Source organism: Mugil cephalus, chromosome 9 (genome assembly GCF_022458985.1).
Source record: "Mugil cephalus isolate CIBA_MC_2020 chromosome 9, CIBA_Mcephalus_1.1, whole genome shotgun sequence".
Lineage (NCBI taxonomy): Eukaryota > Metazoa > Chordata > Actinopteri > Mugiliformes > Mugilidae > Mugil > Mugil cephalus.
In genome coordinates, this window is record NC_061778.1 from 15,745,177 (window position 1) to 15,768,345 (window position 23,169).

A 23,169-nucleotide genomic window follows, 5' to 3' on the forward strand; every position below is an offset into this window, starting at 1 on the left:
TCAAGGAAGTCGGAGAATCGATCCCTCGCCCTCTAGCTGTCAGGAGGTACCAGTGTCCATCGAAATGATGATATGAGCTTAGTCCCGACCTATTTGTAGGCGTCCCCCAGCTCCACTGGTCTCCGTCTAGCGGATTCCAGAAGAGGAGAAGGTAATCCCACAAACAAGTCAGACAGTCAGGGTCAGTACCTTCAGGTTTCTGTAGGATACCAGAAAAGGTTTGATAATTGTAGGATAGTGGCAGGCTTTAGACTAGGGCTGCACGATAAATTGTTGAAAAATCACGATCTCGATTCAAACTCCGTTTAGGGGTTTATACAGGGTTTCTTAAGTTATATGTTGTTTCTATAATAGTAAAAAAGTTTTGTGGTCAAGGTAACCACTAAAAAAGGTCTTATGTCCATTTAAATCCGTTTTTATTTACGTGACGTAACTTCTGTAACGCTATCTGCTGGCAACATTTTTGTGGTCAGTAACATGTTATATCACATTTACCATTATACAGCCACTAATATCGTTAGAAAAATTATGCTTTTGATATGCTAATTACTCTCAGACGCAATCGTAATTTTTTAATGATTTATCGTGCAGCCCTAGTCTAACGCCTGCCACTATCCTACCATTATCAAACCTTTTCTGGTATCCTACAGAAACCTTAAGGTACAGATGCTGACTGTCAGTATGACAGCATGTCAGCTGACCACTATGTCACCTGACATAGAGTAAGATGTCAATTTGACCTTGAAAGTGATATAATAACCATTTACGAGTGGTTATGTGGGCCTATGTTTATGTCAGGTGTCATGTAATGTGTATGCAGGTGTTATGAGTGCTTATGTATACTCTCTTCAAATGAAGTGTTACTGAAAGTTGTTTTGTTGGTTTGTGGTTGTTTTCAAGAGGTAGTAATTTGTTGGAAATCTATGGAGTGAAGAGGTTAGTGTAGGGAAGAGTTACCTGGGGTCTCCAGTGCAGCTCAGAAGCTTATCTGAGCTGGAATTCTGGTCTAGTCCATCACCCACTCGGTAGGATCAGGATGTAGTTGCATGTCCCTGAGTATTTCTACATATGCATATAGCTGTACGGCACTCAAGGTCTGCAATTTAACCCAACAGTCATTCTGTCGTTTCAAATCCAGTGTATAGAACAATGTAGAATTCTGGACTGAAAATGAACATATATATTACATTATCTGTCAAATATTACATTATCAGTCTTGAAAGAAAAAAAAAATCCTGAAAATGTAATAAATTCCCAATATGTAATAAGGTATTACATTATCGGTAAAAATGTTATTACAACATCAGTCAGGGTATTTTGTTACATTATTGGTGAAGTTATTACATTACTGGGTTTTATTACATTTTCGATTGAGTTAAGTGCAAATTTTAGTACATTTTCAGGGATTATTACATTTTCGGGAAATTATTACATTATAGAGTGCTACATGGAGGAAAAACTGCAAAGTTAAGTATTTTCTCAGTGTATAATGTCCCCTGTACACAATTATATTATGGATACATGCAGGTTTAATGCAGTATTTTGGATTGCAATATGACAAACTGGAACTCAGACAGCATAATTTAGGTGTCCTAAGCTTGTACTCTTAATACCATTTATGAGCAGAGGAGAAAAAATATGATTGTATAAGCCAGACATTGTTCCAGAGAGGCGTTTCAGTTGGCTCTGCATGACGATTATTGGTGGTTGAGTATTTGCATTTGCATGTTTAATGTACTTCTAATTCTTGCAATTTGCATAATAGCCCTTTGCAATCCATCTGAAGTCACTTAGAGGTAAGGGAGTAAATGACCCGCTAATCTGCTGTTTCGCTGCATAATTTTCCCATTCCCACTGATGGCCTTGGTTGGCATCCATTGTAATAGGCCATCTGATTAGTGATTAAAATGTTTACTGGTACATGGGGAAATAGATCCAGGCAATAGGCCACCTCCGAAGCGTCAGCATGTGGTTGGCTTCACACAGGAAAATGGACTTGGTAAATTCTGGGAAGTCAGCAAGTGGGAGGATTACAGATGCATGATACAAGCCAATAAGAGTATAGGTTTTATTAACGCTTATCACATATATATGAATTTACAGTTAGTCCAGAATTTCAGAATCCAATGTGAATGTTGTTCAATATCAAATCAGTATTAGTTCATTGCTAATTACATGCCATAATGTCCTTGTTGCATTGGGGAAATGATAAGCTTTGTGCACTGCAAACTGTTCCTCCTTCAAATGCAAATATGTGTATTGTGTGTTAGATCGTAAAGTGTGCAGTATTAAAATAACAGTTATGAGAGTGAATGTAACCATCATTGTACAACTCCTGTAGCTCCATATGCAGATGAGGCAACCTAGTCTCTGGTGACAGAAATCGACATGCTTGTGTTCAAATATTTGACCAGTGTCAATGACATTTGTCCTCTTCAGTAATTCTGCAAAATGATATTCATGCAGTGAGAAAAAAAGCCCCACATTATTGAGAAAATGCAAATGTGTGAAATTTACACGGTTACACACGAAGGCACACTTTTGCACTTTTAAAATTTAGTTCCATGGAAACTACACTTTTTCAGTTTGGTTTAACCACTACATGATATTTGATGAGAGGTTATAATTCTACATTCTGTCTATATAGTTATCCACAACCACTAGATCCACCACTGCACATATGATGTTATGACAAAAAGCTATCGCCCAGTTACCTGGATATGAAAACAGGATATGAATAAAATTCCGAAAATGACTCCAATATGTTTGAAGACTTCGCAATTGACTATATCAAATACTAAACACAGTCATTCTGCGATTGTGTTTAGTTTACCATGATCATTTCAACACGGCTCTACAAAGCGGATTTGGTCTGTGATGGGAAGCGTCTGATTCGGAAAGGTGAAAGGTCGTAGGAGGGCACTTCTCCGAGGCTGAGTTCAGTTAGAATCTTGCCGATGAGTGGTCCGAACTTGAAGCCATGACCTAAGAAAAGAAGTAATTACATTGAGTGAAGTGTGTATGTAGGTCATCAAACCAGTTAAGAAGAATAAATGTCCTAATGTAAGCAAATGCCCTGGACCTTGTCGTTATTAAAAGCCTGCCTCTCCGAGCCTTGGTCTGAGTCAGATGACAGGTTTGAGCCCCATGAGTAAAGAAGAGAAAAGCTGTTGCAACGTCTGTCGCTGGGCATCTTTTCAGCTTAGTGAACCGGGACAAAATGTTAAATTACGAGAGATTTATGCTTTCTCTGAGTAAATGGCTTCATATGCTTGAGCTCAGGGGTGAGATGAAAGACCAACTATTTTCTAAATGCAGCAGCTTGGATCTCTTTGTTGCTAAGGTCTAAGAGGTAAATCGTGAATGTCAACAGGGCTTGAGGAATGCAGCACACTGCCATCTGACAAAGGTCTTGGAGCTCCTGTGGATTCTGCCTGGCTTTGAAGTCATAAAAGCTTGGCTCTGACAGTTGGCCATGTGAATTTTCATCTTGCCAGAGAAGGAGAATGGAAAACCTCAATGGATGGCCAAACCCACGGGGTGACTTGTAGCCATGGCAACCCCACCAGTGCTTGCTTTAAAGCACTTGTGCTGGGCTTTGATGACAAATGCACGTAGTGAAAGAGGGAAGGCAACACATTTTTTTTTCTGTATTATGGATAAGCCCTGTGAACTTTTCCAATATGGCTCTGAGCTGCTTCTTTAGTGGTGCTGCAGAAAGCTGGGGAACGAGCACATGCATAATAACACCGGCTGCCTAACATGCATCATCCAAGTAATACTTATGATTGGAAAACTTCTTCGAATGCACCAATATATCATTATGGGTTAGAGTTAGAGTGGAAGAGTCATGCTAAATATGCTGGAGTCCATTGTTTAAGGCATGTAAAACGCTAAATTACACATTGTTCAGCACTTTTGTTTAAGATAAATACAAAAACTAGTCTTTATCTTCGCCAGCTGGTTAGTTGTAACTCGCCATGATAACATGCCATCAGGCTAAACTAAGACTTAAGCATGAGGGATATATTATCTACATCAGGAGTGTTCATACTCAGTTTAGTTCAGTGGCAACATGGCAACAGGCCGCTAATTTGATCCAAGCAGGCCGGACCAGTAACATAATATCCTATAAATAACGATAACTCCAAGGAAAAAAAAGTGCAATTTATCACATTGTTACCATCCACTGTTTAGTTCTGTGTCTGAGTGTTGTGTTGTGTCCACAACTCTTTCTAAAAAGGTCCAACCCCTAGTAGACAAATTGAGTATAGTGGTTATCTTGATTGAAATATTGCAAATAATGTCATTTATGTAATCTTCAGACCTTTTCTGTCTTTTAGTTATCTTCTGTTAACAAATTAAATAGCATTGCTAAATTAAATAGTAGAGAGTGAATAGAACTGAACTCACTGTCAATTAATCCATGAACAACAGCAGCAGAGCATATTCAAATGGCATAAAACAAAAGTTGGATTCAAAGGAAATGGCCTCATTATCAACAATTATCATCAAAAAATTGTAAAGTGTGCAATTTATTTGTCCAACATTTTTTTTTTAAATTTTATTTTAGCCCTGTTATCCCAGCAAGTGCCTTCTCCTCTGAAAGCAGAGGACCGTGAGTGGGATATTAATTACGCTTATAATTAGGTAAAGGACACCACTGCATGTGGACATGGACGAGCGCCAGGAGACACTGAAGGTAAGTCTAGCAGAGGAGAAGTGGAGCCGATTCTGCCTTTCTCCGCCATGTTAATTAGAGAAAAACACGGATGTAAACCCAAAGAACAGGTGCTTTCACCTTTCACAAAGGACAAGAACATCTAATTAAAAGTTAAGGATCTACTGTATGTCCCTGGCGTCTTCAGCTACACTCTGAATATCCTGCAGTCAAGGTTAAATTAACAAATTTGGGGGTGGGTGCTACAGGGCAGTAAGAATTACTGTTGAGCCCCTACTGCCCCCATAAATACATGTCAGCTGTCATAACCAGTAGTCTAAAGAGATGGTAAAATGAAGAGTTGCCAGGAAATCAATGTAAAACCAATTAATTACAGTACTATTATTAGTAGTAGTATGAATAGAACATGTAGTCTATGGGACCATCTTCCTAAAATTGAATGAGTTTCTCAGTGTTGATTTGCTCATACACACAATTCCATTTTAGTTGTGTAGAAATCTATCTCTGTCCTTTTTACGCAAATACTCACAGATACTTTATGTATTTTATAGACTCTATGCTGGCAGGCCGTGTTTCATATAGGTAGACTAGACCGAAATGAAAAAGCATTTGTAAGTGAAAACCATAACTGTATTAATTTTCTCTCTCAGGTGAGTGGCTGGTTCTGTTCTTTTCTGCTGCTACGTCTTTTTTTTGTGTGTGTCGAGGCTTCACATGCGCGACTCACTGAACACCGTGTTCTTCCTCGATGAGGAAAGAACAAGTAATGCACTTTACTGCTGTTTTTACTCAGGCACTCATCAGCACACATCTGGCGTACACGGTGCCAGAGATGCTACTTTCCACTCTTCCTCTTGTCAAGTGGCTGACATTTTCATTTTGACACTGACATTTTCTACTTCACACCACTGGCTTAAAAACACAGACACTGTATGTGTTTTTTTTTTTTTTTTTGCCTGTAACAAATAATGGGACATATACTGTAAGTCTTCTGTCAACACAAATCCATGTGTTTCTTTCATTTTCATAACGCTTGGATAAGCCCAACACTTGGGTCCCAAATTAATAATCACAATACAACTACACTGATACACTGTAAACAGTCATCACTTCCTCAATTCATTCTATTCAACATACGGGTCAAATTTAGACATAATTAACATTAACATCCTTGATTTATCACCAAAAACTAGTTTTGTGCTCTCAATCTTTTGTGACTACTAAATTCAAAGGAGTACATCCTGGATTCCAGGTGATGTTTGTGTCACATTCCCCTTAAATGTTTTGATTGACAGACAATCAAAAAAAAAAAAAATCACTGTGACCTGGGCACAGAAATAATAAACACATATAGACTCCGATTTAACGTTTATAGAACAACAACAATTGTCTTTTGCAACTTACCTAGTCCACATGGGGCAGTCATGCTGTTTTTTTAAAAAATCTTATGTTTATTTAAAAAAATTCTTTCAATAATGTTGTTACTGCTTTAGGTGGTCCCATACATAGGGGTATATATTTGATTGATTTGATGTTGTTGGATTGTGCTCTACCTGAGAATCCTGCTCCAATCACAATGTTGCTGTAGGTAGGGTGGCGGTCCAGCACAAAATGACGGTCAGGAGTTAGCTGCAAAAATGACAAGACATGAATCCAAAATTAAAATGACAGTGTTTAGATTCTCAGGCAAACACACAGGATCTTGTCAACATTTATTCAACAGTGGTCCAGCACTCTTACTGTTCTCTCTTTATTTCAGTATGCATTCCTCAAGGACAACATTGTGCTAAAAGATGCTCTAAATTAAACTTACACACTCCACATAACCGGCCAACCCTCTTACTAACAAACTTCACATTAATCGGTTGATGATGAATGCGCTGTCATTAGCTGGCTCAAGAGGAAACAAAGCATGCAGTGTAAAGAAAACAGGGTCTACAGCCCCAGAGGAGCATCTGCAACACTCAGGACAACATGTGTGACAGGAAACAGCAACACACTGGTAATTTAGCAGGAAGAAAATGCAAACGGGAAGAAAAGATAACAAATGGAGACATATTTTTTTGCACGAAAGGTCAAAGATTCAACAAAATATAGAACTTATTCTAGGATCAGGCTTATTCTAGTGAATCCCACAGATACTTGATCAGTTTGGGATGTAGTGAATTTGGAGGCCGGGTCAACACCTTGTGCAGTTTTTCGTGTTTTTTGAGTTGTTCCTACATTGTGTGTTCATGCCCGTGCTGCCATCAAGGAGTGACATTGCTATGAGGTGGGGGTGCCTGGTCTGGTCCAAATGGGTGGTACATGTCTAACTAAAAGCCACTTCTCCTGTCAGCGGTCTAATTGTTGTGGCTAATGGATCAAATAATTTGGTAATAGCACAAGGGCACTAGAGGCATCACAGGGAGGTTGAAAAATGATTATTCAGGTAGGAATGGATAACTATAACCCTTGAACCGATTGCAGGGTGGCCGTGCAGTGGACCGTACCGTATAAATGCAGCTCTCTACCACAGCAGGTTTAGGGACCAAGCCAGGGAAACAGCGGGCAATGTAACGCTGGAGGATGTCAATATCCGTGTTGTCTGTCTGCTGGTCTCTGTGGTCTGCGTCTGTTATGGAGCCAATATGGTAACATATCTGTAAAAAAAAAAAAATATATATACATATATATATATATATATATATATACAGTGGGAATAATAGTATTTGACTCATCAATAATTAGATCTACATGAAATGACCAGAAGTTGTTTAATCGGTTTAGCTGTAGGGAAGCAGCAGTAAATGCATAAAAAACAACACATATTACTAAAATGTTATTTTTATTATTTTGATTAAGTGCGAAGATATTTTATTGATTCCTGTGATTGTGCATCAATCAGTACTTTGTAGAGATAATTTTCAATGACAGCATGAGATTTATTGTAGTTGTCACCAGTTATGCACAGCGCGTGGTATTTTGCTCATCATCTTACATCATTTAAGATACTCAAGTTACTCTGCCTTGGACTCACTTCAGCTACCTCATCCACTGTTATATGGACGGTAGTCTGGTGTACCCACTTCCATTGCCAAAATTTGCCTCTGACACTCTTGTTAGCCACGTATTTTCATGCTTGGCAACCCACTCAGATCATCTTCTTTTTTAGTTTTGTAATGTTAAGTACTCTGCTTCTGGCCCCTACTGGTCTAAGCCCGTACAATGCTGAAAAACCACTGGGTTCACTTTATGCTTAACATATTTTTTTATACTAGTTTTTTATCAACTCTGGACGGCTTAATGCAATTGCTCAACTTACTGGTTGGACCGCCTTTCTCCAAGCCTATTCTATATGTAGTATACTAATCATGGCAAACAAGCGGACACTTGACATGCATCCTCATATGAGAGGACCTAAAATGACAGGAATCCATCCTGGCAAATAATCAAAAATATTCAACATGTACTTTAGTGTTTTATTTTGGCCCAAGTCCTATCCACTAACATGGAGTGGGTGGGGCTTATGACCTATACTGCAGCTAGTCACCAGGGGGAGCTCTACTTACTTTGACTTCACTTTAGAGGAGCAGTGTCCATATTTATACAGTCTATGCAGCAAGCCCACGTCCACCAATAGCACTTTATTTTGTTCTCTATTCAACAGCTCCTGTCTACAATTATCACACCGTGATGCAGTGCTGTAAGGAACATTGCGGACGGATAATTGCACTGGTCTGTTTATACGGTGCTGGATTATTAAGACATGAATGAGGTAATGTTCCTGTCTTAATAATCCAGGTAAGGGCAAACAACCTAACAGAGCAACATCAATAAATGTTTCATATCTGTGCTATTTATTTATAATTCCTTTGCCAGCTAGAATGGCAAAAAGCATTCAAATAGTGCAAATTCACAAAGCTGTTTTTTTATGTGCTGCTCCTGTCAGGCAGGTCTGACACATACAGTCTCACCCAGAGACTAAAGGCACAGCAAGGAGCCTGAGGGATTAAAAGAACTACAGTTTTTCTTTCATCAGAACACTGCCTAGCAGGTTCATGCTATAAAAGAGGGGGAAAAAAAGAGTAATTGTAAAAATCCTCAGCTTCATAGCGTTCATACAGTAATGTCTCAGAGTGAATAATGCAACATGGCATTGCCATCTGTCCTCTCGCTTCTTTGCATGTGGTCTGTCATTAGAGTGTGAGCTCCTGCTAGCCCACCGTCATATCCAAAATAGGGACGTGTCATCCGATGACATCAACTCCTGCACAAATCTAGCAACGGATCTCATATTGATGTAGGACAAGATACATTTCACAGCGATGTTTCCATTTTCAAAGTGGGCAGCGATAACCTTAGCAAAGCAACGTGAGCGTCGTTGTTTAGAATTGGAAGGAAGTATGACGAAAATGTGGAAAACATGCTGTAAAATTAAACACCTTGCATTACAAATCAAAAAGATTTATGTATCTATTACATTTGCGTAACCAGAAATAACTTATGAATCCAAAGTTAAAGTACTTATCACGCGTAACACCCCACTGCAGGGTGATTTATTAATATTAAATATGTATTGATAGTCATGAATTCTCTATCAGCTGAAAGGAAAAGATTTGCTCAACGTAAGAACTTTTAATACCATTATGCTGTGCTACATTTAATTTCCATACAATCTCCTTTCTTCCACTGATCAGGATTTCTGTACTGTACTTTTTTTCTTTAGTTCTGTCACAAACCCTTATGGAGCAGAAGTGTAACCAGCAATATGAATCAAATCATTTTCACCAGCAGTATTTTTTATTTTAGTTTTCCTGAACTCCTATTTACACAAGTCATTTGACTTTTTCCAAGTTTAATATTAATTATTATAAATGACATTGGCTGCTGAATGTTCTTTTGTTTTGCCCTTAATTGCCTTTAGGCTGAGTAAAGCTAAGAGCCGCTGATGCATCTATGACCCCAGGAGGTGCTGTGACCTATAGTTAAGCTGTGTTTAAATGATTTAATGCTCTACAAATGAGGGAAGGCTATGGTGGCATTAATGGTACATGATATTCATTCATTTCTGTGCCGTTCTGAGCATGTGCATAATGTCCCCTCCCTGACTAGCTTCTAATTACACCCCCCTCCTAAATGATAGGTTACTCTTGCAACAATCCCTCTAGTCACACATGAACACAGACTGTTTAAAAATGAAAACAAATAAGCTACTAAATATTAAACCACAGAACACAGACGTGTTGAAGGATAACAGGCTGGTGAATGTCTTTGTCATCTTTGGATGATGTCTGCGTGTGCTTTCATTTGTTATAAAACTGTTGCGCTCAGCCCTGGTTTACAGTCAATGGTTTAAACTCTCACGCTGTATAATGAGCCCAGTGGGCCCGAGTATTGTGACATACCTTCATCAGTCCTGGGTACTCGTTGGACGGGAGGCCGTAGATGTGCTGTTTGGACTCCACACCCTCAGTCTGGATGAAGCAGGGAAAGCGCTTCTTCACACCATATGAGCCAGGAACTTTCTCCTTCCAGTAGCACACATTCAACTTCATCACCTGCAGTTGTGCAATATGGAAAACTGAGCTGATACCAGACGAGTCCAAGTTCTGGCCAAACCTTAAAATCCGCACATGATCAATCCTCCTCTTCATTTTTTCAGTCAAATAAAAGGGCAATTGCAAATATACGAATGTAGCTCTGCAGAAATGAGGTGAGAATTAGGATTTAATGTAATGTATACATGCTTGTATAAATTATGCCTGTGTGAGGGTTGCAATGATGGACACATTGTTAAGGAGCTTTCAGAGTAATGAACTAACCCTCTGTACACTCATTCCATGAGACCATAAAAGTCAAACAGAAGTGTTCTGGTGAGCCAATGACCTCAGAGCCGGTGCTTTTCCAGCAGTCCACTCAGGCAGCACGGCAATTCCTTGCCTACATCTTGCCTGAATAATGCAAGTCCAATATCAGCTCTAATTCTGGGCTCTAACAGCCGTCTGCTTGTTTTCCCATCACTTTTCAGGCGGTGTGTGGCATATTGCAAGATAGCGAAGACTCCCTTACTGACTCACGCCCCTCGGCTGTTTAAATGTGGAGGCGAAATGCAACTTTAGGTGGGCTTTTAAAGGGCAGGCAGGGCAAGACGTCTATAAAACATACACAAACACATGTATACCACAGCCTGTCTTTTTGGTAGTATCAAATAGGTATGTCAGCCTCCTTAAAACTACTACCCCTTAATACATTCAAAAAGTGTTGCACATACTGTCCATGACACAAAGCGTTTAAATACCTCTAGTGGCAACTCTAAGCCAGTGTGGGCCAGCAGTTTATTAGCCCAGGGTCCTGCAGTGATCACCAACGCCTTGGCTCGATAAACTCCAGAGGAGGTTGACACTGTCACAACAGGGCCAGGCTTGATGTCCGTTACCTTCTGTTGGTCTCTAATGACTCCACCCAGCTTCTGGAAAAGTCCCTGGGAAATCAGATTAACAGGCACGTTAGCCGGCAATGTACACAGTAGTTAAAATAACCGTGTTAAACTGAAGCAGAAGACAGAAAGGTTGACATTTGACATGTCAAGTAGTTTTTAGTGACTTCCCAAGTTTGTGTTAGTATTCTCGTTGCTGAGTAGGTACATGCTTGACCCCTCTTTTGCACTTACTGCATTCACTGTGTTGTGGATGGGTGGAGAGCTGCTTCCTAGCTCAAAAGGTACTCAAAACGAGTGAGTGAAGCTAAGCCAATATTATTAACAAAATGCAAGAGTCCCGTATATGTTTATTTGCAGCAAGATGTAATTTACTCAAGAAAATTTGTTGGTGATAGATGATGAACGATGGTGAGTCCTGGGAAAGAAAGCTGCTGTGTAGTAGCAGTTAGTCTGATTGAATCCTTTGTCAAGTAAGTATACCACTTTTGTTTGTTTTTTATGTCTCTGGCAAGTGACAACAATGTATGGGGAATTCTTCATCCTGTCTTTACACTTCAATAAATAAACTGATCAGGCATAACATTATGACCACCTCCCTAATATTGTGTAAGTCTGTCTTGTGCCTACAAAACAGTTGTGACCCATCAGAGAATGGACATGGGTCTTCTGAGGGTGTCCTGTGGTGTCTGGAAACAGGATGTCGTTAGCGGGGTCCTATGGGTTGAGGGAAGGGGCCTCTGTGGATCATTCAGCAGATCAGTTTGTGATCTAGTGAATTTGGAGGCCAGGTCAACACCTTGTGCAGTTTTCATGTTTTTTGAGTTGTTCCTAAAGTTTTGTGTGTGTGTCTGTGTCAGGCTGAATCCTGCTGGAGATGTCTGCTGCCTTCAAGGAGTGTCATTTTTATGGGGTGGGGGTGCTTGGTCTGGTCTAGGAGGGTGGTACATGTCTAAGTAACGTCCATATGAAAGCTAGGTCCATAATTTTCGCAGCAGAACATTTTCAATTTACTTGACTTTTTTAAAACAGAACAATTATGAAGTATTCATCTCCTTTAAAGTGGCATCCAATTGGTGTTGGTAGTCTGGTGGTTTGTAAAATGGAGATAACATCAGTACAGAGAATGTTTTTCTAGTGGCTGTAATATGATAACCATTAAGGGAGAGTGGCAAAGAGAAATCAGATCTTGCCTAGAGTTCACCCAAAGTGATGTTGAAGACCCCAAAATCCTTTTCGTGGCACTATGCTATGGTGGACTCTGAACACTTCATATCAGCACAAACACACCATGCTCAAAGTGAATAAAAATAATTGTTGTTGCAGGATCATGCTTCACTGCAGTAGGCCTGGGTGGCTTGTAAAGGTAGAGGGTAAAACAAATGCAGCAAAATACTGAGAAATCCTGGAGGACAATCAGAGAAGATTTATTATTATTAACACAATGACCCGAAGCAAAATCTACACAGACGTGGTTTAAAGACAGCAAGGAGAATGTTCTGGAGTGGCCAAGTCAATGCCTGGACGTCGATATAAGATAGAATTTGTGGTTATGGCTGTAAAGGGCCAGAACTTTGTGCAACCAGAGAGTTTTGGAAAGAATGATGGAGTAAAACTGCAATGTCCAGGTGTACAAGGCCAAAGTGTATTGATCATGTTTCTGTCCATAAAAACATTCAATGTCAGTAGTTTTCTTATCCTCAGGCTATGATCACATTACTCAAAGTCTGCATGAGATTTAAAAATGAAAGTTGTTGACTCTCACACCTTTTGCTAAAGACAAATGAACTACGTAATTAATTGATAATTGTAGTTGGACCATGTACTGGAATTGTGTCTTTACAGGTTCTCCCCAGTCAAACCTTTGATTTAAAGAAGCCGGTTGCCAAGACCCAGAACATCCATCAAAGGGAATCATCTCTCCATTCGGGGTTATTGACATTTACACAACCTTGTAGCAGATGCAGGAGACGCCGGAAAGGCCGGAGGCAACGTGCAAGGTTTGTAGACTTGTTCTCCTTACAGCCTTAGGACTCCAAACTTAGCCAGCTAATATCAAGCTCTTGGTGTACGTTGGTCGCACTAGTGTTGCTTGGCTTTGCGACTCAGAGAAATGGAAGTGATGAAAGTACCAAAATGACAAAGACAATGTTTGTTTTGTCTTTTTATATTAACAAATGCTGGTGTAGAGAGCTATTTGCTCTTAGTTGCTACGTCTTACTACGCGCTGGTGCAGAATGTACAAGCTAGTCAGTCATAATAGCCTTTGCAGTGAACTTCAAACGCAACCATTTGGCTCAGAGACTGCCAATATAAAGTGCCGCCATAGTCTGCTTCATTTTTTCTAGTTCTGTGATGTCATTTTGGTTTGTCTGGGCGTTTGCAGTGTGGGATCCAGCATAAGGTGTTATGGAAGACCTTGAACTCATCGCTGCAGTTATAGTCCTAAGGATCAAGATTATTTTTTGGAAGCCCAACCCTGATGTATCAAATTAAATAAAAATATATATGAAAGACAGTTTTGTCACGGCTTGGTTCTTGTGACTGTTCTTGAAAAAACATTCAAACTTCTGGACTGACTGATCTTTGTGAATACTTAAAGTGATGATGAACTGCAAAACTGTCAGGGCAAACAGTGGCTACCCTCAGAAATATAAAATATAAAATATGTTTAGCTGTGTTAAAATAGACATAATTACATGTTTTATGAAAAATAATGGGAATGAGCATGTGTCCCATAATTTGCACTGGTACTGCGTTGCTAGCGGTATGGTTACATGGGTCAATGTCACACATATGTACTACAATACATGATGAACAGCAAATAGAAGAGCTACGCTGTTAATTGCATTTGTCTAAGAACATTGTGTGTGCAACTGCTTAACAAAAAAGGAGGATGTGGAAGTAAACTATGAAATGTGTGATTTTAAAGATTTTGCTGAGAAAACTGTAACAAGACCGATCAACTGCAGCATACACGCGTGTGAAAAATAATATTAAATCAAGAGGCTATTAAAAAGCCCCACCGCTGAATGAACAATTCAGTAATATTTTATAATAGTATTTTACATCTCCCGCTACAAGCTTTAATTTCTTTTTGACTCTTTCTTCACAAAATGTGACAGAACAATCTGCAACTCACTGGAAAAACAAAGCAAGAGTTTTGTGCTTGACCTGGCAGCCATGGACGAGTCTGTTCTCCTCCAGTGCTTTTTCTCACTGCTGACAAAGCCCAGTAATGTGAATTTATTGCGGAAAGATACTGTATTCCTGGTATGAGGTATAATTCAATTAAACCAGCAGGCATAAAATATGTTGAATTATCCACTTCGTTATATTTTTGTATTTGAAAATTCTCTGTCTGCTGCTTCTTTAACATTTTATTACTTTTACTTCTCTGATGTTTTGCATATACGCCCTCCACAGTTCAGTGGTAAATTTAAAACACGGCTTCCTGCCACTGAGCACTCTTAGATCTGCCAAGAATATATTTGACATTTGAAATCTTTAGGTATAGATATCATTCTTTAAAGATTGAAGGTGATGTATCACATTTGCTACAAGTTGAATTTTTATTTTTTTATACAGTAACTCTGCATATCAATGTCGGCAACGTTATAAAAAGAAGCTTTAATTTGGGCATTCGGATGCTGGGACAGAACATCTGCTCCTGAAGCTAAGAAGTCTAATGCTGCGGTTTTAAGGCTGTACCTGTGCGGTCTTGAGTGCACGGTCAGCATACAGAACTCCAGCAGCCACCTCCACCAGTGCTCCGTCGCCCTCAGCCAGGTTGACATGGGGGATATGCTGGTTGAAGTTGTCGCGGTTTAGGTTCACCACTCGAATGTTGTTCCTCTGCATGGTGTTCTTTAACAGCTGGAAGCTCTGACTCTTCTCGGGCCCCATAACCAGCATTCCAGTTTGTCTGTGTGGGGGAGATCAGCAGAGATGAACGCGGCATCTTAAACATAAACTGTCAAGACCCAAGGGAGACTTAACAGGCCATTGCTATGTTGCATTGTACTAGTGTTGTTGGAATATTCAAACTAGGTGAAACAAAATCATCACCAATACAAACCTGCAGTTTTATAAAATACTCAAACAAAACAAAACCAGCAGACAAAATACTGATAAAATACTACGTAACAGCATCATATACAGTTTCGCTGCTTCTTCAGTCCCTCCTTGGTGCATACCTATTTAGCTTAGCAGTTTGGTCATATACCGATCAGGCATGATAATTTCTTATTTACACAAATATCTAAAAGTAAACCTCTGTTGAAGTCACATTATTGTTACCACACAAAGTTTTGTAACTTAATAGACTACACCTACAGCTTGTATTAGAACAAAAGCTGCATGACTCCTGAGAAAACCCTTCAAAGAACATGTCATGGTCGGACTGAAATTGTAAAGAAAGTCTAGCAAGTGAAGCTGAACCTTGAGTTTACAACAAAATATATATATTTATTTTTTCATGTTTTCTGTTAACCTTGATGTTTTATGTCCCTACCTGGAATATGTGTTGAATGGAGTTTCTTTTGATACTGAATATTTAATTAAATGTATCATTGAAAAGCATCAGCATGGCTGCTCGAAGCCAATCCAGGTGATTCAGAGGTTACTTATCTGAACAAAAAGCAGTAAGATGTGTTTGTGTTAATATGATGTTGAAGTAGTACTTTTAACTGCATTGGTGCCAACAACCAGACGAGATCAATGCCTTAGAAATGACTTGTTAATGTTGACATTTTGTCGTACAATGGAATTGGAGTGACTGTCTGAACAGACACATTAAAAGGAAATTTGAAATAATTCATGAGACTCTGTCAGCTTTTGAGAACACAGTAATTGGTTTGGTGACAATCAATGCTATTAGATAGAAATCATTATGACCACAGTGTAAGAAATTAAGCCCAAGTTGTGAAAAATGACTTTTTTTCCACATCAGCCTAAAACGTACGATGAGGAAAATATTGTTTTAAAGTATGGCCTTGCTTGTCAGTGCTATATGCATAAAGGCACAGTCTGAATGGAGGTAATAAAGGCAGTGTGACCCTTTCTCATTTTGGCGCCATATCCTGCAGAGGTACCCTGGGTTAAAATTCATTTTGAGTTTGAGGAGCGTGCTGTTCAGTTACCCTGAGAAACAGGAAACAAAATCAAGGAAACTGAACCATTAAAGCAACTCAAGTATTTATTAACAAAACCGAACCAAAGCACCCTCAGAAATAATTAAGAGACACACACGCAGCATAAATTCTGCCAAAGCAGCTGCTAATAGTCTGGGCTTTCTCTCCTAGACTTTGCGCTCTCTTCACTCGGGCAAGTGGAAGCAGGTGCACTCAGTCACCTGCTGCAGGAGCCAGGTGACTGAGTGCACCTGTTTCTGGAGAGGAAGACGAGACGCACACACACACACACACACGAGACATACAGAAAAGCCAAGGCAGGAAATGGCTGATTACCAAAATGTTGTGTGCAAACTTTGCAATGAGCAGTTTAAATCCAAAATCGGCAGGCTAACTAGTTATATTCCTTTAAAAATAGTTAATGTTCACTTAATTGTTAATGTTCTGCAGATAATGTGTATTCTTCTTATCAGAATATGAGTTTGCTAACATGTCAGCTGGATGACAAGTGGATAATCCTCTCAAAAGATTATAATAGGTCATGTATTTTGTGGCAGAGGTCATCACTGGATGAGAGGCTGGCTACACTCAGACCAGTCTGTCATAGGGCTGACACAGAAACACAAACAACCACTCACACCCATGTCCAATTTATAATCACGCATTAACCATGTTCACAAACAGCTCGGATGAAGTGACTACGATGCAGCGTAAAACATTTTAATTTGAAGAATATGCGTTATTATTTATGTATACTTATAACTATTACATAAATAATCATAATACTGAATTCTAATTTCATCCATTGCCTTACCGAGAGACAAACACACTGAAATAGCATCCAATGATAACAAAATATACTGTAGTTACAAATGGTGGCCTATCTGTGAAATCAAGACCCTAGTCTGTAAAAAAAAAATAAAATAAAATAAAAAATGCATTTAGTATCATTTGATTCTGTCGTAAAACCCACGGACAGTAATGCAGCAGGTCACGGCAGCTCCAAGTTATTGAGTGAGAAGTTGTGAAACAGGGTCTGATTCAGTCAATCTACCTGATGGATGGCTTGCTCGCCCCGTGCCAGCATTTTTTTCTAACGGTTTGCCGCAACATCTGTCAGCGGCCATAAGGCACAGACGAACCCGGCTAAAGGCTTTCACCATTCATCAGAGAATTTTATGACCCCTTCCCCCTGGGTGTGTTTACGAGTGTGTGACAGAAGAGCGAAAGACCATGCAAGTGCATGTAGGCTCATAAATATAGCACTTCGTCTGGCCTGACCTGACAAATCAGGTGATCAGAAGCGCAGGTTCAGGGGGCGGCTGTGCACACGCACACACACACACACACACACACACACACACACCGCCATCTATGTGGAGAAGGTAAAAAGGCTGATGGGTAAATTTTAGCTCAGCTCCTGCCCCTGTTTTTTTGATGGCCCCATATGTCCCAGAGGCAGCAGTGTAGGAAGTGCGAAGGCATTGCTCACACCCGCCTTGCTTTCCCATTTCTCATTGTGAGACAGCTTTTTTTTTTCTTTCTTTCTTTCTTCTTTTTTTTTACCAGCCCAAGGGCACAGGTGGCCTTCAGGTGCAGACCCATCAGTCATGAGGTGTTGATGGTGGAAAAACACTGCGTTTCTACAGAACATTGTGTGGGCGTGGTTTAGCCTCATGAACCATTACCTTGAGATATGAATAATGAATCAATGTGTTATTCACCTCACTGACTGTGAGAGCAGGGCTGTGCAGAGGGAATTACGACCAGGAAAGTAACGCTGGAAGGTTGCTCACGGTCTGAAGCTACCGCTTTTTTTTCTTTTTTCTTTTTTTTAACAAATGAAAATCAAAGAAAAGCACCTGCTCCACATTCAAAGCTGTAAAAGGGTGATTTAATGATACCCGAGGTAATGAGAAAGTCACGCATTTTTGGCTTCAGTAGACTAAGCTGATGCTATTGTTCGTACCTAGCCCCTTGAATGTGACAAATCTCTGTGTTCTGGTTATGTTCCGTTTAATGGGTTTTCTTTCTCTGCGTTTCTGCTGACTGATTTACCTGTACAACGTGACACCCGCCTCCCGTTCTAGCTGAGCCCATAGCTGAAAGCACTCCCGCATCATGTTGATGTAGAAGTCCTGCTCGTAGGCGTAGCGGATGATGCGGGTCTGGCCATGAGAGCTACCTCTGGTGTGGGGCAGGACGAACTGGAAAAGAGGAGGAAATCAGTTTGTGAACATTAAATTACCACGATTCGGGAATAATGTTCACTACATACATATATAGGTGCGAGGTGGGGCCTCCATAGATGGGACTCGTTTGTCCAGCACATCCCACATACACATGATTGGATTGAGATCATTGGAATTTGGAGCCAACACTTCAAATTCATCGTTGTGCTCCTCAAACTTTGCTGGAACCACTTTTTTGTTGTGTCAGTGTGCTGTTTTTTGGGTAATCATTTGCTAATTGGTGGCTGGCAGATAACGTCTAAGCCTTCCTCACCAAACTACAACAGTGGAGACAGCAAATGGGCATTAGTGTATCTAGCAACACTCCCAACACATTGGCTGATGATTTGGGAGAAATCCCGGCTGTTATGTCTCTATCCCCGCTGGCGTACAGTCAGATGGCTTCGCTGACGACACAACTTGATCGTTTCTTCCCAACTACGTCCCATTCGTAGCTGCTCCTGGCGTATGATCCATGTCAATGTGTGAAGATTAACACAAGCTTACAAATGATGGCTCAGAGGTGTGTTTGACATTAACGCTGGTGACCCCCGCTGGTCACCAGGACATGCATACATGCAATATTATACCAAACCATCAACGTCACCGGGAACGACGGGACTAAAGATTAACAGTACCCCTCTGCTGTAATTCCAATACAAATCATCCAATCTTTTCCATGTTTGACTAGATTGCTGTTCTGGACAGAGGCACAACTTGTCAACAAGTAAAGAAGGCACCTATGTGGGGCTTTGTGTGTTACTGATGAATTTATGTAAATGATTGTGGTGTGTTTATCTTACTATATATCTATCTAGCTTAGGCCTAGCGTTTTTAGGAATTATGGCTGTATATTTTCATTACGCTGTAAAAAATAAAAACCTTTCTATGCTTAAGGGCTTTGAACCTGTCAACCTCCAGCCTATCATGACCAGGATGACGATACTGCTAGGAACACTTTCAAAGGGCTGATAGTGATATCTGTAAGTTACAAAATTACTAAAAATGATAAGATATTCCATGTCCTCTAAGGGTTCTTACAATAGACAAACAAACAACAGTTTTCCCATTGCCTGCTCTTTATTGTATTAGTTTGAAAATAATACAGAAAATTTTCAAATTTAAAATTTTTTGAATGTTTTGTCTGTGTCAGATTATTAATAAAATAATGGGAGGGGCCTACTGGATAGTTTTTGCCTAGGGCCCAAATACACTCTACAAATCGCATCTGGTAGGTAAAGTATATAAGTAGGGGTGTCTGATCCAGTATTGATATCGGACTGATTAAAAAAAAAAAAAGAAAGAGTATCGGATTATATCGCCCTGCATCCAAAATCTCCGATACAAGCAGCCCATTCCAGACTCCCCTCAAGCATTTCTATCCAGCAGCGCCTGGATCCAACATACAGGGCCCATGTGATCACAACAACAGCGTGTGCTAAGGTTCTAACAAAGTAGCAAGGAGCAGGACTGATGTTGGCCGTGTGGTAGTATTTTCCGTTCAAGTCCAAAAAAGACATCGCTGCTTAGTGCAAAACTTGTCGTGCACAACTTATCCGTGGGAAAACCAGGGAGGTTTGATATGATCAACCTCATCGCGCATTTGAAGCAACGTCACAAAAAACACCACGGAGGCGAAGAAACAAACCTCTGGCCAAAACATCTGTTGCTGACTGTTGTTGTCTGTTTGAGTAATATCACTAGATTGAGCCTTTTCTAACATTCCACACTAAAAAATAAGTAATAAAAGTATGTGTGAGTCGTGCTGATATCATATCGGGCCGATATCGGTATCAGCCAGTACTCAAGGCTGCAATATCAGTATTGTGTCAGGAGTGAGAAAGTTGTATCGGGACACCCCCAGGTTATAGGCTACTACTCTGACAGTTTACTCACTTGTTAGACATTCACAGTGCTGACTACTAACACTTTGATCTGATATTGTTACCATGGAGATGCACAATTTGCTATAAAACATGGACCTGAAATGCTAGAAAACACAAAGATTTTGCAACGCCTGTCAGAGGTTGTATGTTTTATGGGTTTTGGCCATGGATGTGGCAAAAAAAAAAGAAAAGAAAAAAAAAACAGCTCATTAGCGCTGTCTACACAACTTCAAAGCTGCAGCCCCCACATAGGTTTCATAGTTGGGAGGCTTGTGTAGACATACCATTACTCCTCAGGAGGTCAGTCATTTTTATTTGTTATGCCAGTTTCTTGTTTTTTCTAATACACAGGCATTATACAACAAGCTCCTCTTACAGTTAACCTGAACAACTTTAGAGAGAGGAGTCTGCTAGCAACATCAGCTATGCCGACAGAGTGCAGGTGACAGGGTCGTCAGGTGTGATCTGTGCTACCATCCCAGAAGAAATTACCAAAATGAATTACTGGCCAACTGATTTTACATTAATTACACAAAATTTTGGGGGCCATATTAGTACTTAAATATGTTAGAGTGATATGTTGCGAAAATCCAATCACATCGCGGCCAAACTGTAATTTTAACATTGGTGTCTGCTCTGAATTTCACAGATGGTGCATCCCTGCGTTTAACTGGCTGTAGACACAAGTGTGGTGAGTGTAAGTATGAATTTCGGGGCCTAGTATACATTGCATATAGCACGACACACACGCTCTTTCCTAGATATTCTGCTTCACCTACTGTACACAAAAATGTGCTGCTTGCAAAAACATCCTAATAAAGGAGGGCTAATAAATCACGTAAATTAAATTTTCCCACCTGGCTGAAGCAGCACCTCTCTAAAACTAATGAGTCAAGTTACGCTAAAGTATCTTGATGATTGTGCAATATTCCCTCCACCTGGAAGTCTCTTATTATTATTATTATTATTATTGTTATTATTATTATTATTATTATTATTATTATTATAATTACTATCAATGCACAGATCACAGACATTTGACCTATTAGTTATATTGCTGTCAATTAATCCAAAACAAAAATATTGGGATCATGCATCAACAATTTAATTTAAAATGTAATCTCATATTGAAAGAACAGATACGTGATCAATGCCTCGTCAGAATTCTATCATGGAGGTCTGCAGAAAGTTCTTGGACTTCATGTTTTCTGCCATCCAGAGTAAATTGTGAGACCTTTATATACGGAGATATTAGCCTTTCAGTTCAATTTACCCAAGGGCACCATCCCAAATGGCACTGTAAATAAATATTTGCATTTTTTTCCCCCAGATCCCAGAATAATATTTACATCTGTGATGATGTGCATCCACTGCCTCACATCTAATAAATGAAAAAAGGGTCGTCGCATTGCACTGGTCTACTGAGCACGTATTAGGTAACACAGGAAGCACAGCCAGGTGATGTATGAATGCCAAATAATGCCAGCTGCTGCCTGCAGCCCGGTGCAGAGATGCAGACAGACATGACTTTCACAGGTCGTGAACCTAACCCATACACCCAACCACAGCTATGCAGCCTGATTCTGGTTCAGTCAGAGTGTTTTTCCTGGTAGATTTTCTCCTCATTGACCAGAGCTGGTCAACAGGGAATCATTAAGTTTCTCTCTTTAAAATCATAAGGTTTTGATGTCACTATGTATCTGCAATCTTCCTATGTGCCCTGAAATGACATGTTGTGTTTTGACCACAGATAAGCTGAACTTAACCGATTGTGATACTCATCAATAAACTGAATTAAACAAGGGAAATGTGTAACAACATTCACATAGTCAATCAGTGTAGAGCGCTGCAAAACCCTTCTGCTCTATTCTGCTTCTGCTCTCTCTGAGGAATGTTGCACAGTTATCCATTATCAGCAGATATGAGTTACTAAACAAATAAAACATGTTCAGAAAGAAGACATTAGGGTGCTTTGTTGAATCCAACAAGATATGCACTTTGAGCTGTAATGGTTAATCAATCACTTATAGACTAGTGAGTGTTTTAAAACATTTTTGGTGAAGTGTGAATTTGCTTCTTTTTTCTTTGAATTATTCGATTAAAGCACGTAGTGGGGAGGGTATGAGGATGACAGGTCTCATTGTTTAGTCATTCAAGAATATAACACATAAATTCATCATGAAAGGAAAAATGCAAGTGCATGTAGGATCATAAAGAAATTACTTTATTCCCTTTTATACATGCTTGATTACATTTTCCTATTGGAAGTCCTAAGGGGTCATGCGTTCACATGTTATTTCCTCCGTTTACACGCGCTAACGAACTAATTTCGCTTGAATTAAATAACTCCAGATCTCGAGAACACAGATCTGAGATCTCGAGTTATTTAATTCAATAGAGCTCGTCATACGTGACCTGCCATAACACGGTGTAGTATTAGCAATAATAATAGCATGGTGTAAAATAGGTAAAGCCGTTTGTTTTGTGTTTTAATGAGATAAATAACTCGAGACCCCGAGAATAAAAGTTTGTCAACGTCATGTTGCACTGCGAACAAATCACATGCATTTGTTCAGGTGAGTCTCCCCTCCAATCTCTCAAAAGTTCTTGACAACATTAAATCTAATGGCACAAAATCATTGTGTGTGACACACCTGCTCCAGCAGCAGAGTCTTCTTGTTCCTTTTTGCTAACTCATAGGCCGTGAAGGAGCCCTGGACGCCAGCCCCGATTACTATGCAGTCAAAGTCTCCGCTTGTCGACATGTTTGCTATATTAAGCAGCAGTTACACACAGCATACACTGGCATACCACTGCTTTT

General features: G+C 39.8%; 1 protein-coding gene across 1 annotated transcript; it reads right to left on the bottom strand.

Moving 5' to 3' along the window:
• Positions 1-2,054: 2,054 nt before the first annotated feature.
• On the bottom strand, positions 2,055-23,169 carry pipox (pipecolic acid oxidase). Its single transcript, XM_047595134.1, has 8 exons — positions 23,003-23,169; positions 18,290-18,438; positions 14,811-15,024; positions 10,962-11,144; positions 10,069-10,221; positions 7,174-7,323; positions 6,235-6,310; positions 2,055-2,985 (listed from the first exon to the last, which is right to left on the bottom strand). The coding sequence occupies exons 1-8, from the start codon at positions 23,111-23,113 to the stop codon at positions 2,855-2,857; spliced, it is 1,167 nt and encodes a 388-aa protein (XP_047451090.1). The 5' UTR covers positions 23,114-23,169; the 3' UTR covers positions 2,055-2,854.

What these genes read in the sequence shown, in the direction of transcription:
- pipox (XM_047595134.1), bottom strand. Translation starts at nt 23,113, where the DNA reads ATGTCGACAAGCGGAGACTTTGACTGCATAGTAATCGGGGCTGGCGTC. An exon ending in TAGAGAGCTGCATTTATACG is followed by an intron (nt 6,311 to 7,173) that starts GTACGGTCCACT and finishes TCATTTTTGCAG; the next exon opens with CTAACTCCTGACCGTCATTT. An exon ending in GATTGGAGCAGGATTCTCAG is followed by an intron (nt 2,986 to 6,234) that starts GTAGAGCACAAT and finishes TTCTTTTCTTAG; the next exon opens with GTCATGGCTTCAAGTTCGGA.